Raw genomic sequence first — 19,304 nt, 5'->3', positions numbered from 1 at the left:
TTTTCCGTACGTACGGATGGGCGTCCCGTTCGCGGCAAGCAGCGCGGGGCCCCCACCCGCGGCGTGCTTGTCTGACGTGCCGGCGGGAATGACACTCACCTGTGCTCCCGTGTCGCACAGGTAACGGCGCCCGGAGAAGGTGTCCGTTATGAACAGCAGGCTGCTCGAACGGCCGGCGCTCATCGCCACAATTGAGCGCCGGCCCGGGCGTTTCCCGACCCGTTGAAGGAGCACGGCGGATGACACCGCCGAGCTTCGTGGCCGAACTTGGCGTGGAACCAGCACCAGGTGGTGGAGCTGGAGGAGCGCGGCTGGCTCCGCCAGGCCGGTGGAGTCGACGGGTTTCCCCGCGGTGGCGGTTTTCGCCGCGGCGGTGGGCGGGGCGTGGCGGCGTTCACGAGGTGCGTATCAGCATGCTGCTGAAACTCAGCATGCTGTAGAAGATGATGCTGTGGAACAGCAGCGTCGAAGGCCGTGACGGCCACGCCAACGCTCGCCCGCGTGTCCGAAGCGGCGAAGTACTTGTCCGCCTCGGCCGCCAATGCTCGGGGTTCCGTTAGCCCGGTCCCGGCCAACGCGAGGCGAACCTGCGCTGGAAGTTGGCGACGGAAAAGCGCCCGGAATAGCGAACCGGGGGCTTCGTCGCCCAACAGTGACAGCATATGGTCCATTCGGACCGACGGGCACGTCTCACCGAGCTCGTGGAGATCCAGGAGGCGGTCGGCCCGTGCGTCGTCCGTGAGGCTGAACGTGGCTAGGAGTAGCCGCTTGAGTGCCTCGTACTTGTGGCCGTCCGGTGGGTGGCGAAGGACGGACACAACTCGAGCGGCCGTGCCGGGCCCGAGGGAGGCGACGACATGGCAGTAGCGCAGGTCGTCGTTGGTGAGGCGCCGAAGCTGAAATTGGGCTTCGGCTTGAACGAACCAGACCTCGGCCTGGGCCTCCCAAAATTCGGGAAGTTTAATCGCCATTGACTTGTCGTTGGCCATTGCAATGGCGTCGTGTTCGGAAGGATCGCTACGGCAGATCCAACATCGAGGGTCACCAGTAAAGCGCGGCGTTACGCGCGCTGCTTGTGAGCAAGGAGGAAGCGGACAAGCGGTAACATATGAACGTCTTTATTGTAAGACTACACTGTAACACTGAACTCTTCCGGGCTGGTCGCCCAGTGTATATCCTGAGGCCACGCCTACCCCTCGGGCGTGGCCACCGCCCACTTGGTGCGTGGAATGATGTCACCACGCCAGTGGGCTTTTGTGTCCGCCACAACATAATATTATATCATTATATAAAAATCAATTGTATTCTTTTGAAGCTTCGTCCCAAACATATAAAATATTGTTTAATTTTATTTAATGACGACTACTTATTTGCACATAATAATGAATTTCCATAAAAATGCTCAAGGGTGCCAAGGTGACATCATTTCATTTCATTATCTAGAGGATTTGAACATATCAAAAATGCAAAAAGACATCTGATGGACAGCAATGCACACCTAGCCCTCACAATGCCATTTCATATCCGGACTAAGGCTGAAAGGATTTTCAGGATTAAGTTTCTCGTTTGATAATAAAGCAACTTGGTCATGATCCGAAAAGAGGATGAAATGTAGTCATTAATTAAATTAATCGCCATCGTAATTTACATTATAACTATCACACCTCTACCTGTCCGAAGAAGATCACCTTTACCCATAAAATAAACTCTTACTGGCAAACACCTCAAACCCATTACTAAGTGTTCCAAGCAGAAGCTCCTGGTAAAACAAATACCACGATCAAAAAGACAGGAAGCATTTTATTCTTGCGCTGGTTGAAAGAGTCAAAATCGGGAGGTTAATTATCTCATCACAGCAAATATATATATTTTTTTGGGAGCGATTGAGGCAGCGGTCTGTTGCCTATACACCACCCAGGTCCAGTTTATTTGTCTGATTAAACAAATTATAATTTTCCCATATGTTTGCATTAATTTGAAGCAAGTTTGACTTGATAGTATTTTTCTCTCCGAGGAGCGTTTCCATGTATCAGGGTGGGACAGATCGGCAGACAGCACTGGCACTTTGTATATATGTATATATAGATATAAATTCCTGTAACCAACACCCAAAAATCATCTTTTGGGATGGTGACGTCTCCATTTAATGTTGTCCATGTCATGTTGATCCATTTTTTCTATCCTCGCTCAATTTACCTGTTTCTATTTACCCTGGTTGTTCCCCCACTCAATCTGTATGCGTGCCTTTCACCTGTCTATTCTCTTACGTCCCCTTGGGTTGTATATCTATCTGTGCCTCCTTATCGTTGTCCTGCTTGATTTGCCCATCCTTTGCCACTCTGTCCATTCCCCTTGTCCACCTGTACCCTATTCTTCATTATATGTCACAACCTCTGTTGTATCATTCTTCCATGCGCCATGGTCTCTCTTATAAAAAAAACATTACTTTTTCCCTCTTTAATCACTTCCTTCAATCCCTCATTGCTCTTTAACCAATCTACTCCAGTGGTCTCAAATTTCTATCAGAAATCATGCACAGATTTATCCCATCTCGTCTTCAGTTGTCTTACCCTTCCTCCCGTCCATGGTACACTGAATCTTGTGGTGAGGCAGTTGCCCTGAAACAACTTGCCTTTGCCTCTTGGAAGGCTAATCCAACTGAAGGCAATCTCAGTTCCTTCCACCAAGCTCGGAACAAGTGTGTGTCTACCCTCAGGAGTGCCAGGGAGCACTATCTCTCTACACTGAAGAATGAACTCTCAAACCTGTCTCCTTCCTCCAAATCCTGGTGGCGTCTGGTCAAATCCGTTTCTGGTGTTTGTTCCCCCTCCATCCCCTCCCTTACCTCAAACGGCCACACAGTTGACATCGCACGTGACAAAGCCGAATGCCTCAACTCTGTGTTTGCCTCAAAATCTTTAGTCCCAAACCCATCTCTCTCTGTTCCCACCTTTCCCAGTCGAACCCAACTGCTCCTGGACTCTGTGTCCTTCTCTCCTGACAAGGTGGAGTTTTTGTCTAACCTCGACTCTGATTCTGCAACTGGACCAGACGGCATCAGCCCTCGGGTCCTAAAATCCTGCTCTGCTGCTCTATCTCACCCTCTCTCTGTTCTTTTCACCCTCTCTTTTGCTCAAGGTCATCTGCCAGCATCCTGGAAATCAGCAAACATTACCGCTTTACACAAAAAGGTGCAAAAACAGATCCTTGCAACTACAGACCAATCAGCCTGCTCCCAATTATCAGCAAAGTCATGGAATCCATCAATGCCTCGGATATGAAATCTTTCCTCTTCTCCAATGGCTTGATCTCTGATCATCAATTTGGTTTCAGACCAGGTCACTCTACTCTGGACATGCTGCTTCTGCTGTCTCAACAATGGATGGAGGTCCTCAATGCCAAACAGGAAATCAGAGCTGTCTCCCTTGACATATCACGTGCCTTCGATACGGTCTGGCACCCAGCTCGGCTCACCAAACTCTCCTCCTATGGTATCCATGGAAATCTCCATGCATGGCTTGCGGACCTCCTCTCTGGTCGTAGTCAACGTGTGGCCCTGAATGGATTTCTCTCATCTCCCCTTCCTGTTCAGGCTGGAGTTCCCCAAGGCAGTGTTCTGGGCCCTGTGCTTTTTCTGGTCTTTATCAATGATCTCTCCGACTCTCTGGAAAATCCTCTCTATCTCTTTGCTGATGACTGCACTCTCTGCCGCTCCATTCCTCTTCCCTCAGATCGGCAGTCTGCAGCCTCCTCACTCTCTGAAGACCTGGACAAAATCACAGACTGGTCAAACAAGTGGAACATGTCTTTCAATCCTGACAAATCTCACACTCTTACTATGTCTCTCCGAAAAGATCGACTGGACAACCCTCCCATCTACTTTCTCAACAATCCTCTTCAAGAAGTTCTGTCGCTCAAGCTTTTGGGTCTCACTATCTGCCATGATCTTTCTTGGGAAAACCACATTTCCAAGCTGGCCTCCAAAGCCAGTCGCCGACTGGGCATCCTCCACCGTGCGAAGTCCTTCCCTGGCACACCTGAGCTCCTCACCACATACAAGGCTTTCATCCGCAGCTCAATGGAATACTGTTTCTCCCCTATGGGCCGGTGCTCCTGCCTCACACCTGGCTCGGCTTCACGCTATTGAAACCAAAGCTTTCATAATTATTGGAATCTCCCGCGATGAAGCTATCTCTGAGGGCCTTTCACTCTCTCACCGCAGGCAGGTAGGTGGTCTTTCTGTCTTCTTCCGACTCCTCTCCGGCCTTGCACCCCCAGCTCTCTCTGTGCTCTGTCCCCCAAATATTCCATGTCTCTCGGTCCCTGCTCTCAAATGTTGTGTTTGTGTCCTTCCCCGTCTCTCCCCATCTTGTCTACCGCTCCCGATGTTATATGTTTTATGTGTCGGTTTGTCTTTCTGTGTGATTAATGTTCGCTCTTTCACAAGCCTCGATCTTAAAAAAAGGACCTCTTCCAGAACTTTCTTCCAGTGGCTGAACTTGGGAACAGATAGGTGGGTTCATTTGACAATCCTTCCGAAGAGACGGTGAGATTTTTCCAGGATTGAAGGACGTGTTCCATTTACAAGACTAGATGGTATTCATAGAATACTTACCCTAGGCAGTGAACTTGGTGCGAGCCAACTCTTCTGTTTTTGAACGTTTATTTTCTTTGATCCAATATGGCTGCCAGACCACGTGAGCAATGACATCATAAATTTATATTCTTTAATATAATTGTTGCATAGATTACGCTCAATAAATTTCGAAACTGATCAAGCTAAGCATTGTCCCTGTCGAATTATGATGTCATAATTACAGCACCGATGACATCACCATCAACATATCTTATTCCCCATGTGGTGTACTTGACAATGAGCCATGTTTTAATTTTTTCCATTAAGTGGTTTGGGAGATATAGAGGTCTAACGTTTTTCCAAGATGGCGTGACTACCACGTGACCTATGACGTCATAATTATCAGCAAAATAATCTACAGGAGGATGCTCTTCTATGGTAAAATTTCATGTCAATCGGACCAACGGTTGCCGAGAAAATGAATTTTCAAAATTCAGGCACACGTACTCAGTCTATTGCTTAACCCCGCTTTTCGCTTCGCGAGCGCAGGGTAACTAGCATCGAATATATTCCAGATGAGCAGAGAGTAACGCATCCTGGCACCTGCCTTTGGGTGGGACGGAGGTACGACAAAGCACTTGTAGACGTCACCGAGACGACTATTCCCATCAGTTCGTTTTCAGATAAACTAAAGTTATTCACTTTATTATAGTCAGGGTAAATGTTATTGAATTGTATTTATTAATGAACATCAATTGACGATCACATGATTAGACCGTTTAACACATGCACAGCACACGTGTCCCCAGCTGGCTCAGATCCTGCCGACCGAGGAAAACTTCCTGCTGTTTTTCCGTCAAAATGTAAACTCCAGGAATGAGTTCATGGAGGTCAGTTCGACCACTTTTTTCACCATATTTTCCGGTCGCGTTCAACAATGATAACCTTCTCTGCCTTTCGTTTGTCATGCTTGGACTCTTTGTTGATTTGTCTGTACACCTGTTGGAGGTAGACATGATTCTGCTGTTCACCTTTAGACCTGGAGAAAGTACGACGCTGATCAAAGTGGATACATTGAAGCCGAGGAGCTAAAGGTGGGAACACGGCCTTCTTTATGTGTTTGGAAAACGGTACATTATTGTGATGCTGAATGAATATTGCATCTTTTGTTACATTAATTTTTTTTATACATGATATAAAAAGCTTACACACACACACGGTTTCACCATTGTAACATACAAACACACACACACACACACACGGTTCCACCATTGTAACATACAAACACACACACACACACGGTTCCACCATTGTAACATACAAACACACACACACACACACACGGTTCCACCATTGTAACATACAAACACACACACACGGTTCCACCATTGTAACATACAAACACACACACACACACGGTTCCACCATTGTAACATACAAACACACACACACACACACACACACACACGGTTCCACCATTGTAACATACAAACACACACACACGGTTCCACCATTGTAACATACAAACACACACACACGGTTCCACCATTGTAACATACAAACACACACACGCACGCAAGGTTCCACCATTGTAACACACAAACACACACAAGGTTCCACCATTGTAACATACAAACATACACACAAGGTTCCACCATTGTAACATACAAACACACACACAATGTCAACCATTGTAACATACAAACACACACACACACAAGGTTCCACCATTGTAACATACAAACACACACACACATGCAAGGTTCCACCATTGTAACACACAAACACACACAAGGTTCCACCATTGTAACATACAAACACACAAGGTTCCACCATTGTAACATACAAACACACACATATACACACACACACACACACAGGGTTCCACCACTGTAACATACAAACAAGCACACACACACACACGGTTCCACCATTGTAACACACACACACACACACTCACTCACAAGGTTCCACCATTGTAACATACAAACACACAAGGTTCCACTATTGTAACATACAAACACACACAAGGTTTCACCATTGTAACATACAAACGCACACACAAGGTTCCACCATTGTAACATACAAACACACACACAAGGTTCCACCATTGTAACACACAAACACACACAAGGTTCCACCATTGTAACATACAAACACACACACAAGGTTCCACCATTGTAACACACAAACACACACAAGGCTCCACCATTGTAACATACAAACACACACACAAGGTTCCACCATTGTAACATACAAACACACACACACACGGTTCCACCATTGTAACATACAAACAAACATGGTTCCACCATTGTAACATACAAACACACACAAGATTCCACCATTGTAACATACAAACACAAACACAAGGTTCCACCATTGTAACATACAAACACACACACAAGGTTCCACCATTGTAACATACAAACACACACACACAAGGTTCCACCATTGTAACACACAAACACACACAAGGTTCCACCATTGTAACATACAAACACACACACATACACACGGTTCCACCATTGTAACATACAAACAAACACACACACACGGTTCCACCATTGTAACATACATACAAACACACACAAGGTTCCACCATTGTAACATACAAACACACACACAAGGTTGCTCCATTGTAACATATAAACACACACACATACAACGTTCCACCATTGTAACATACAAACACACACACGCAAGGTTCCACCATTGTTACACACACACACACGAACATACGCAACACACAAGACAAACAGTCATTACGCAACACACACCTGCCACGTGGGCTTGCCAGATGGGACAACCAGTCAGTCACTGAGCTTGGGGGAAGTGACGTCACTTCTCGGGGTATTCTGTGTACCAGGAACGTCACAACAATGGCGCCGCCTTTCTCACCGCACTTAGCGGGGCATTTCCTCAGGATACATTTCTTCTCCCCATGGATGCCACCCGATGGGGATTGTCCATGCTCTCAACCCTTTAAATAGAGAACGTCGAGCAAGGAAGCCGTAGGTACCAAGTGTTAAAGTCTTTGGTCCGACTCGGCCGTGGTTTGAACCATCGACGTCCCAGACTCGGAGCGGATGCTCCAACCACTTAAAATCCATGTACGTCATAGATATATCATATAGCAACGAGTGTGAAGCTTCAATAACAAAGTCTGTCTTTGTCTCCAGCACTTTCTCCGAGACCTTCTGATGAAGGCCAACAAGCGATATGACGAGCCCAAGCTGGACGAATACACCCACACCATTGTAAGTTCTGGAGACCAGGCACCTACCTGTACCTGGTGCGTCTTCAGGGAATCTATGGCGATTGGATTCCTGGAAAGAGATGCACTTGTTGAATATATTGTGGATACTAAAACAGACGTGGCTTGTTTCACCGAATGGAAAATCATCTGTTCCTCCTTCAGCTGAAAATATTTGACACCAACCAGGATGGGAAACTTTGCCTGGCGGAGATGACCAGGTGAGACGATCACACCGTGACTGTTGTACATACAATCCCATATAGGATGGAACCGTTTGTGACCGAGTTAGGCGGTCACTACGGGCATGTTAGGGTTAGCGGCTCCTTGAGGGTTTTACATCACGCCGTGCGGCTCCTTGAGACGGGTCGAGCATTACCTGGGTGGTCACTGTGAAGGTGTGGTTGGCGTTTACATCATACCTGGCTGCCAATAAGTACAATGTCACGTGCTCCAGTCCTGCCTGCAAAGCAAAATGGCCGAACTGGATGTTGAGGACAGCCTCTCTTCTTCCCATTTACTTCAGCACAATGTTGTGACTAAATAAAAAGAGACAGGAAACTCCTCCTTTTTCTTGAAGTCAATTATCACGATGACGACAGGTCACTTGAACGTAGCTCAAATCCGCCCGGAGTATTCGAGAGGCCAAATCCGCTTAACTACCCACCCATGGCTTAACTACCTGCCCATGACTTAACTACCCGCCCATGGCTGAACTACCCGCCCATGGCTTAACTACCCGCCCATGGCTTAACTACCCGCCCGTGACTTAACTACCCACCCATGGCTTAACTACCAGCCCATGACCTAACTACCAGCCCATGACTACTCGCCCATGGCTTAACTACCCGCTCATGGCTTAACTACCCGCTCACGGCTTAACTACCCACCCACGGCTTAACTACCCACCCATGACTTAACTACCCACCCATGGCTTGACTACCTGCTCATGGCTTAACTACTCGCCCATGGCTGAACTACCCGCCCATGGCTTAACTATGCACCCATGACAACTACCAGCCCATGGCTTAACTACCTGCTCATGGCTTAACTACCCGCCCATGGCTTAACTACCCGCCCATGGCTTAACTACCCACCCATGGCTTAACTACCCGCCCATGGCTTAACTACCCGCCCATGGCTTAACTACCCGCCCATGGTTTAACTACCTGCCCATGGCTTAACTACCAGCCCATGACTTGACTACCCGCCCATGGTTTAACTACCAGCAAATGACCGATTGGAGTGGGTGTACAAACACCTGAATGACGCCCTGCCCAATCTCAAGTGGTCTGGAGGAGGTCGAGCGAATGGGCCTAGTATGTCTGTGGTGATAACGCGCTACCACACCTTCACCTGCCCCACGTGTGATCGTCTCATCCAAATCTTGGTACACACCGCGGCTTCGTTGCGTCTGCTCTCCCTGGCGATTGCCACCCAGACCGTGCAGGTCAGGTGACACTAGGGTATAAAAACCCACCTTTAGAGGCCATTTTTCCCCGCAAGCGGGGGTTGGCCTTTTTCGGGAACTGTGGTTGTTGTTGTTTTTCGGTCCCCTTTTTGAAGCAATGTTTTACGGCCGGATGCCCTTCCTGACGCCAACCCTTTTTGCCGCCTTTAACGACAAGCAGAGAATTACCAGTGAGCTGGTACTCAATTAGCCGACCTCGGAAGGATGACAGGCTGAGTCAACCCCCCTGGCGTTAATTCAGCGATCGACCGGGATTCGAACCCAGGATCCTAGGATCCTAAGCCGGCACCCTAGCCGCTAGCCCAACACCAGGGATCGACACTAGGGTATGCTCCATGAAAAATGGCCTGTGCCTTTCCACTCATTCAAATAGCCCATGCACTTGTATTTTACCCCAGGATGTTTGAAGGTACCACTCCTCCTGCTGCAGGTTCTACGTGACCGATCATGCCATATTGTAAGCCAATGTGATGTTTTTGACATCCAAGACAAGGCAACTTGATGTTTCTCATTAATCAATTTTAACAACTCAGGCATTTGTAAACGTAAATGTATTTCATACAAAGAGTGCAGCCATTATGACTGGATTTGGACATTTGGGAGATAATGAAATTAGATTATATGAGAGAGAGGAGGGTGAAACGTGCGAAACGTGCGACTGAGCGATGATAACGTGACCATGTGCTGTGTGTGCTCTTGTAGACTTATTCCGGTCCAGGAGAACTTTCTGTTGAAGTACCAGGTGGGTTTTGTATTTATTTATTTTATATATAAAAATCGAGGTGTGTGTTGACAGAGGGTGTAAAGGCAACTGACAGAGAGTGTGGCAGTGGAGCCAGAGTCGGACACAAGCTCTTCCATGAGAAGTGCTCTTACACGAGCCTCGATCTTGTGTGTATATATATATATATATAAAGTAATGACTTCACACGATGAAAAATAAACAACTTGATTAATTGCTTCAAGTGATGGTGGTAACTTAAACGAATTAAGCTAAACAGATACATCGCAAACCTAAGGTAAGAATATATACCCAAGTGACAGCAACCGAGGTAATAATTTACATGCTTGGTGATGGTTGTTTATTTTTCATCGATTTATTTGAATTATGCTACGTTTTGTTTGATTCAACGTGTGATTTAACGGTTGTTTTGATGTAACATCCCAATGTATGGTTTCAGTTGGTTCAACGGTTTTGATTTACGGTTTAAATTTGAATGGCACGAGTTGTTCCAGAATGGCATTGATTGGTGGTTTCGGTGTCCCCACCCCTTTTCCCCTAATATAAGGGAGGGTATAGAGTTGTTTTACGTTACTCTTGAGAAAGGTCAGCGGATGCACGGTTATCCGTGTTGCTGATCGAAACGTCGAGCAGTTGTTTATTTGCTCATTAAAGGTTAGAGAACTAAAAATGGATTCATTTGATATATATAAATATATATACTGTATATATATATAGCACCACCTTTGGTGGTAGCCGGTATTACAAATGCACTTCCTTTATTGAAGGGTACTTTCCCACAAGTTAAGCATAATGCGCTAGTTAATAAATTTTCCTGCAATTTCTTTGTACGCAGTCGTTTGAAACCACATATTTGTGTGTCCACAAACGTCAGGAAAATGTCATTATGATTTCATAGTTTGTTGTTTATCAACCAAGGAAAGCTGCGCACAAAATAAGCTGCAATAATTGTTGCCTCTTGTTATAGATTTATTAACAAATCCCCATACATAAATGCATGAGATCCAGGTGCACATTCTCAGCAGCACAACATCACGGCATTAACACCACTCTGTCTATCGTCCCAGGGTGTCACCCTCAAACCCTCCGACTTCAGTGAGATTTTTGCTTTACACGACAAGGTGAGTAAATACTGTGAGCGACCACACAAAATGTTTGTTGTTTTGGATAAATCCCATTCGAGTTGACGTTTTCTTGAAATCCCAAATGGATTATGCGGGTTTAAAATGGAGGCATCTTGGAGGTGTAGATGTTAGTCCTTTTGTATGGAGTTTCCAGCCCGTGTCACAAATTCTTTCGAGCAGTCGGTGAGTTTGCTGATGCCGTGGGAAGAGCGATTTCTTCAATTTGAAATTTGTTGGGGATATGGGAACGTATGGGAACGGACTGTATGGCACGGCTCCGCCTCATACAAGCAGTTCACTCTGCATTCTCACTATAACTCTTCAAAATTTCATTTCTGAATTTAGATCCTTAAAACCACAATTGCGACCATCTTTGCTCAAGGCTTGCTCTGGATTTTGTGGCCTGGAAGCTTGTAGAGAAAATCCCGTTGGATAAAAGTGGATTATTCCGTGCAGAGAAGCCATAAACTTAGCCAAACGAATTCAGAAAGATTTCTTTGCTTGGCTAATTGACAAAGAACACAAATGTAATTCCATGTAGTTGTAAGCTCCATGTAATCCACTCTAAAAATAAGTCCAAATTGCTAAATAATATCCATCATTGGTGCGTCCATTTTCCTGCATACCACAGGTAAGCACCGTAAACTATTCTCGAAAGTGTTTGGTCTTTAAAGATGTTCTCGATTCCATCAGGACAAAAACGGATACATCGAAGAGAAAGATTTCGACGCCCTCCTGAGGGATCTTCTCAAAAAAGACAACAAGGTCCTCAGATCCACGATCTCTCTTGACTTGCATGCGAATTTACATTTGATTTCTTCCTTTGTCGATTACTGGCTCCAGCTTATCCTGCATCTTCCCATCTTGTATCTCCTCACCCACATCCTTCAGGACGTGAGCATTCAGACGATCAAGAGCATTCGGAAGAGCATAATGCCGCTTGCTGACAAGGGGAAGCTGTACCACGACGAGCTAGTGAAGGCCCTCTGCTCTACTACTTAAAACTTTCATACGCTTCCTTATCCAAGCAGCCCACCCTTTGACCCCCTTACCTTGCTCACAAGACCTCCTGATCTTGAGCTGCACCAAAGAGTTGTTGCACTTCTCCAGAAATGCTTATTTGTCACTGCAGGTGTCATATCGAGTCGGACTCTATTTCCTCAGCTTTGCTTTGGTTAGGTAGTTCCTGTTGATGTAGAGATCTTGCCGTTCGTGAACTTCAGCTTTAAATTTGAGAACGCCTTTTAATGATGACCTTCCCACGCGGGCTCCATCAAACTCCCAAGTATGGATGTAAGCAACAAAGGAATGGCCACACCATTTGGGAATACGAGTGTGCTCATCGTTTCAAAATTCAGACAACCTGCTTTCTTGAGGGAGTACAAGGTCACCACAAAGATAGGTAACAGTTATCTCAATGTTTGGATTTCACCATGGTGGTCCAAATATTTCAAAACATGGACGTGTTCTTTGGGATGTATTCTGATGATTTGTTGGTTGGATTCCCCTCTAAGTTGAGGTCACAGTTCCTGCATGGTTGAATAACTATTGCCGAGAGACTTCCACTTTAAAATGCCCCACAGAGTGTTATCACACATCAGATCAGGACTGTGAGATACTCACGGCATACCGAACCAATAACAATCTACCTGTCCAGCAACTCATTGTCAGGACGTTCCCTCAAGGCCACCTTTGTAACGAGTAAACCGATCACCCACTTTGTAACCATCTTTAAAAATAAAAGGAAAGGCCTGTGATGTGCAATGGATAAAAAAGGCAAGACCTCAAGCTATTAATGGGACATTCACTCCATTACATTTGTTGCTTCATAGTCCAATTTTCATACAACGATGACTGGGACTAGTAATTCTCGGTTTTGAATTTTTTAAATTTTGCTTCCCTTCAAGGCATAGTTTGCTTTTAAGATTTTTTTTTTGTTAAAATAGGTATTAAATTCGCAAAACCACCGGTGTAGTTGGACATCTATCTGCACATCCCAGATAAAGACCACTCCGTGGTCCAAACACTGAACCTGCGCATTTGCCTTGCAAGTTGGTGGTGCTTTCATTTTTGAATGGAAATGGGTTGGTGGTGCGTACACGGTGAAAACGTTAACAATTCCGATATATATTTGCATGCGTCTCTACCATGAGTAGACTTTAAATTTAAATCATTGAAGGAACTTTTCACAGGTCTGCCGTACGATTTGCTTTGTGTAAAAACATTGTTGGTGCAGCTTAGAATTTCTAATAATTTCATCACCAACTAAATGGTATTCATCGAATACGTACTCCGTGTAGTCTTGAGAAGGACTTGGTGTGAGTTGGTTTTGAGTGGGCTGATATGCAAATCCAAAAAGAAATTAATTAAAAAAAATTGGCCTATATTGACCTTTTGGCCTATGTTAACCTCAAAAATAGTTGGTGGTTGAATTATGTGACCCGATATGCAAATCCTCTTCAAATCTCAAATCAATCCGATTAAAATTGACAATTTTAGTAATTTGGCCTATGTTGACCTCAAAAATAGTGGTTGGTTGAATTCCATGACCCGATATGAAAATCCTCTTCAAATTTCAAATGAATCAGATGAAAATTGAGGATTTCAGAAATCCGGCCTATGTTGACCTTTTGACCTATGTTGACCTCAAAAATAATTGGTAGTTGAATTCAATGACGAAATGTGCAAATCTTCAAATTTCAAGTCAATCGGATGAAAATAGACCATTTTCGAAATTTGGCCTATGTTGACCTCTTGGCCTATGTTGACCTCAAAAGGGTGACCGCTATATCAAATGGTCATGTAACATGTGGTTAAATTTCAATTTCCTCCAATGAATGTTTTTCGATGTACGCTCTTAACAAAATGAAGACGCGTACGTATAACTACGTATGTACGCTGGCGAACGCTTAACCCCGCTTTTGGCTCCGCCAGCGCAGGGTAACTATGCTGTATGAGGAAATTCAGCCATAAACGGCCATTTGTACCTGTATCACCCAAACCTACACTGCTTTACAAAATCCAACAACAAAATACCACTTTGACTTTGGGGACATTCACATAATCACGTCAGAAAAGAGGGGAGGATTATAAATTAGGATAAAGTAGGGGAAAGGAAGATGGCAGAGGGGGGCACAAATATTCACAAATTTTATTTTGCATTGATCCCAGGTAGATAACCTGTTCACAATCTCAAACCTAATCGTGTTACAGTTTTGAGGATTGAGTGGAGGTAAGGTGTGACCATCTACAAAATATCCGTCAGGTGGTACGTTTATGTGGCTGTCCCCTTCTGAGTGCATGGTACAAGACTTGAACCCTGCCTGGAGCAAACCCACGGTTAAATTAAATGAGGTTATTTGTCGCAGCGTTTTCCCTTGTCTGTATATGTGTGTACACTGTCCTTACAGTCAAAAATCGTGTTTAAAGTCTGGATTCAAAACCCATGGTATTGCTGAACACTGATATTTATTTATACCCCTTGTACGAGCTCCTCCAGGAGCCTTAAAACAAGCCCAGACTTGTGTTGCTAGGAAGATGAGCAATCAAATGCCTGATCAAGTCATTGTCAAAATTAGTATTTCCAGACATCTGCCGCACATATTAAATTTCCATGGCAAGCACAAATCCAGAACATATAATTTCACCGTTTACAAAACGAATGGAAACTTCTGGAAACAAACATGCCACAAGCATTAAGGATTGAATTTTATTAACGAGGAGCAAATTCCACCCATCACTTCCCAGCCAGGAATACTAAAGAGAAAGGGGGAAGAGAAAGAGGGGTGGAAGAGAGGAAGGAAGGAGAGAGAGGAGGGAGGTGAGAGTGCGGAGACGGAGGAGAGTGAGGAGCGATGGGGGAGTGAGGGAGGAGGGGGACCAGATCAGATTGGAACAGAACATAATGTAATGAAACCAGATCGCAAAAAGATGAAGCAATGCGGTCGTAAAAAGAAAAAAGAAAAGAGGGGTGGACCGGATGACAGCGGCACCCACAGTGCAGGCATGTGGGGCCTGAATTTTGTACTTTGATCCATCGACCAGTTATTACAAAGGAGAACAGGATATACACGACAAGACCAAAAGTATGCGGACACCCCTTCTGATTAGTGGATTCTGCTGTTTCAGCCACACCTATTGCTGACAGGTATATATGATCAAGCACACAGCCATGCAATCTCCATAGACAAACATTGGCAGTAGAATGGGCCGGACTGAAGAGCTCAGTGACTTTCAACATGGCACCGTCATAGGATGCCACCTTTCCAACAAGTCAGTTCGTCAAATTTCTGCCCTGCTAGAGCTGCCCTGGTCAACTGTAAGTGCTGTTATTGTGAAGTGGAAATGTATGGGAGCAACAACAGCTCAGCCGCGAAGTGGTAGGCCACACAAGCTCACAGAACGGGACCGCCGAGTGCTGAAGCGCATAAAAATGGTCTGTCCTCCGTTGCAACACTCACTACCGAGTTCCAAACTGCCTCTGGAAGCATCGTCAGCACAACAACTGTTCGTCGGGAGCTTCATGAAATGGGTTTCCATGGCCGAGCAGCCGAACACAAGCCTAAGATCACCAGGCGCAATGCCAAGCGTCGGCTGGAGTGGTGTAAAGCTCGCCACCATTGGACTCTGGAGCAGTGGAAACGCGTTCTCTGGAGTGATGAATCATGCTTCACCATCTGGCAGTCTGACGGATGAATCTGGGTTTGGCGGATGCCAGGAGAACGCTACCTGCCCGAATGCATAGTGCCAACTGTAAAGTTTGGTGGAGGAGGAATAATGGTCTGGGACTGTTTTTCATGGTTCGGGCTAAGCCCCTTAGTTCCAGTGAAGGGAAATCTTAACGCTACAGCACACAATGACATTCTAGACGATTGTGTGCTTCCAACTTTGTGCCAACAGTTTGGGGAAGGTCCTTTCCTGTTTCAGCATGACAATGCCCCCGTGCACAAAGCGAGGTCCATACAGAAATGGTTTGTTGAGATCGGTGCGGAAGAACTTGACTGGCCTGCACAGAGCTCTGACCTCAACCCCATTGAACACCTTTGGGATGAATTGGAACGCCGACTGTGAGCCAGGCCTAATCGCCCAACATCAGTGGTGCCCGACCTCACCAACGCTCTTGTGGCTGAATGGAAGCAAATCCCCACAGCAATGTTCCAACAACTAGTGGAAAGCCTTCCTAGAAGAGTTATCACAGCAATGGGGGGAGGGGGAGGGACTCTATATTAATGCCCATGACTTTGGAATAAGATGTTCAATGTTCGGGTGTCCATATACTTTTGGTCATGTATTTCGGTCGTGTTTAGCAGAGTAACAGTGCTGCCACCTACAGGTACTTTTGCCTGTGAATCAACACTGTACGTAGCGCAGGTGACCGAACTGCATTCGTAATACCTTGTCGTTCACTTCACCTTACCACATCGCTCAATCGGCACTGCCGCAAGACGCACTGTGAGACCACACCGCAGGTCTCTCTCTGGAAATGCCACCCGTTGCTTCTCTGATGGGAATACTAGAAAAGGATGGAGCGAGGAAGGGGAAAGGGTGTTCGACTAGCATTTGGTAGTGGGACTTAAGGGTAAGAGGTTCTCAACTTGGGTTTAGTTGGGCGACTTGAGGGAAAGGGGGTTCTCGATTTGCATTTGGCTGGGAGACTTGAGGGGAAGGAGAAGAGGGGCTCTCAACTTGCGTTTGATAGGGGGACTTCAAGGGAAGGAGTGGGGGGAGGAAGGTTTACGTTTACCTAGTCTAGCTTTACCTCCTTACACCGCATGGAGGTATATATGTGGGAGGGGGACTTGAGGGAAGGGCCAAATGACAAACGCCGTGTTCTCTGCGGGCAAACGCCGTGTTCTCCGGGGGCAAACGCCGTGTTCTCCGGGGGCAAACGCCGTGTTCTCCGTGGGCAAACGCCGTGTTCTTAGATCTATTGTAGTCTATATACCTCAGAGAGAATAATAACACAACTCTTCCTGTTGCTACCATAGGGAGTGGGTGCACTAGTTAGTAAATAAAGGAATGGTACTTTCCTGTTATCCCAGACATCAGCGTTTTTTTATGAGCTTGGCTAATTTGGATGATGTGTGAAGGTTAGGATTAGGAAACAGACCGCTGAGGCAAAAAAACTATGAGGTAAAAAAAGGCTGACGTCTGGGATAACAGGAAAGTACCAAAGGACCATTTTTGTTGTCATTAAAATAAAGCCCTAATCTATGGCGCTGCCTTCCCTTCCCCTCACGTTTACCTCCTCCCAAACCCTATCCCTCTCCACCCTGATACCACTCTCCGGGTAGTGTTCGCGCCTTTATTTAATTACAACAACAATGCGATAAGCTCAAGAATCACTTAACCTGAGTCGAGTTTCAAAATGTTAACTGCTGAGTTGAGCATAGCAGCAGTTACGACTGCTGAGAAAGTGTTCATTTGCTAAAAAAACAAAGCGTCTCCAGACAGTGTTTAGTCTGATCAGGCATATCTTAAGCGCCATTTCAGCTACGCGATTACTTAAAGAGCATAGATGATACAAACACAACACTTACCTCAATCTTCTCAAGAAAACACTTGTTTCCCCACCCGACGCAAGCAAACGGTCTAAACCCAGCTCACCTTCCCTGTTCGTGGGCGAACAATCCAATGCTAGGCGAATAAGCTTAGTTAATCGGTAATTTGTTAACATTTTCAGATTTCACTCCAGATTTCGACATTATTTAGTCCTCAAGGTCTGATCCTCAAATCCGAAATAATATTTTGGTTATATACTTTAATTAGCCTGTGAGAGTAGATAGCGTTTCCAAGGCAAGGCATTTTGAGTAGGCCGAATCAAAATGGCGGCTAATACTCCTGTGAGGTGAAGTTAGACTGACCAAGAATAAGCCTTTCATGAAGGTAAACCATTAATTATCTTCAAAAAGGGTGTGTAAAGTTACCCAAACACCCAGTTTTCATCCATGCACTCCCTTGGAGTTCCCTTGGTATGCTTGCAAAGTGTCGGGCCGCAAGGATTCTGGGTTTTAGAGTTATGAATGAGACACACACACACATTCTCTTTTAGTATTGTCATTATTATTATTATTATTATTATTATTATAGATTCGACCCCTTTCGGGGCATGTGAGTAAACAAAACCGGAGAGGGTCAGAAAGAAGTAAAACCATATTAAGCAAAACGATATTGGTGTTATGAAGGAATGTGCTCAATCCTCTCCATCCTCAGATGTGCAGATTCTTCAGAAATCAATGCTGAACAAAATGAAACCGAATACATCTGCCAGAAAAAACCCCAAAAACACACAAGTGTTAAAATCACAAAATGTAAACCCCCTAAGCCTAGAGAACGCAATTCTATCAATATAAATCTGAAGGTTCAGGGTTTGTTTGACTTCCGGCATTTCCTCTTTACATTTCATCAAAGCTAAGTTTTCCAGACCAAATAGATTGTGTTTTACTGTTTTGTTTTTTTTTCTTCCTGTGTTGATGATCATGTTTACATCCAATTTTATGTGCCAAACCATATATTGGTGTGTTGAATTGTCAGTATGGGTCCCTGGTAAAGTTCGGCCTGCCCATGAAGGGATGGCCTAGTCGGGTTGTTGCTTCTGCCTGTTTTTGATTGCACATGCTTCACTTTTGCTGCTTTTATCCCAGGCATTGGTACTTCTGATCCCTCAGCTCAATCCTTTTCCCCTCCTCACTTAAAAAAAAAAAAAAACCAAACAAAAACGTGAGAAAAAAAAAACCCCACTCAATCTCCCATGCACAGTTACTCCTTCAGTCTCTATCCCTTCTCCTTTTAAACAGCCCCAAACCCCACAAACCTCCCAGCTTCCCTACATCCGACACCCTCTCCTTGCTCCTTTCTACATTCCTGCACTCTACCAGCAGCTCCTCCTCCTCCTCCTCCTCTTCCTCCTCTGTCCATAACCAAACCTCGTTAATCTGCATTGAACTTGCTGCTCCTATTCTTCCAACAAACGATGGAGGCCCTCAATGTCAGACGTAAGATCAGGGCTGTTTATCTTGATATATATCGTTCTTTCAATACAGTTTGGCATCATGTCGTGCTCTTCAAACTCTCTGCCTATGGCCCACGCCACACATGGCTTAGTGACTTCCTCTACTCTTGTAGCCAATATGTGG

General features: G+C 45.4%; 1 protein-coding gene across 2 annotated transcripts in view; it reads left to right on the top strand.

Annotated features, from left to right (window-relative positions):
• The window catches only part of CALB2 (calbindin 2), a 36,885-nt gene extending 22,352 nt beyond the window's left edge, over positions 1–14,533 (top strand). The window contains exons 4-11 of one of the 2 annotated variants that reach the window (XM_068126175.2): positions 5,386–5,466; positions 5,614–5,670; positions 7,759–7,836; positions 7,998–8,053; positions 10,006–10,045; positions 11,113–11,166; positions 11,863–11,934; positions 12,061–14,533. In XM_068126175.2, coding sequence (XP_067982276.1) covers positions 5,386–5,466; positions 5,614–5,670; positions 7,759–7,836; positions 7,998–8,053; positions 10,006–10,045; positions 11,113–11,166; positions 11,863–11,934; positions 12,061–12,171 — 549 coding nt within the window. In that variant the 3' untranslated portion in view covers positions 12,172–14,533. Of the gene's footprint in view, positions 1–5,370; positions 5,467–5,613; positions 5,671–7,758; positions 7,837–7,997; positions 8,054–10,005; positions 10,046–11,112; positions 11,167–11,862; positions 11,935–12,060 lie in introns of both variants that reach the window. The other variant, XM_068126174.2, reaches the window with a different exon arrangement.
• The last annotated feature ends 4,771 nt before the right edge of the window (positions 14,534–19,304 follow it).

Source organism: Myxine glutinosa, chromosome 10 (genome assembly GCF_964187855.1).
Source record: "Myxine glutinosa chromosome 10, kmMyxGlut1.1, whole genome shotgun sequence".
In the NCBI taxonomy this organism is placed as follows: Eukaryota; Metazoa; Chordata; class Myxini; order Myxiniformes; family Myxinidae; genus Myxine; species Myxine glutinosa.
Note: the sequence above shows the minus strand (reverse complement) of the source record. Positions and strands in the feature narration are given on the sequence as shown.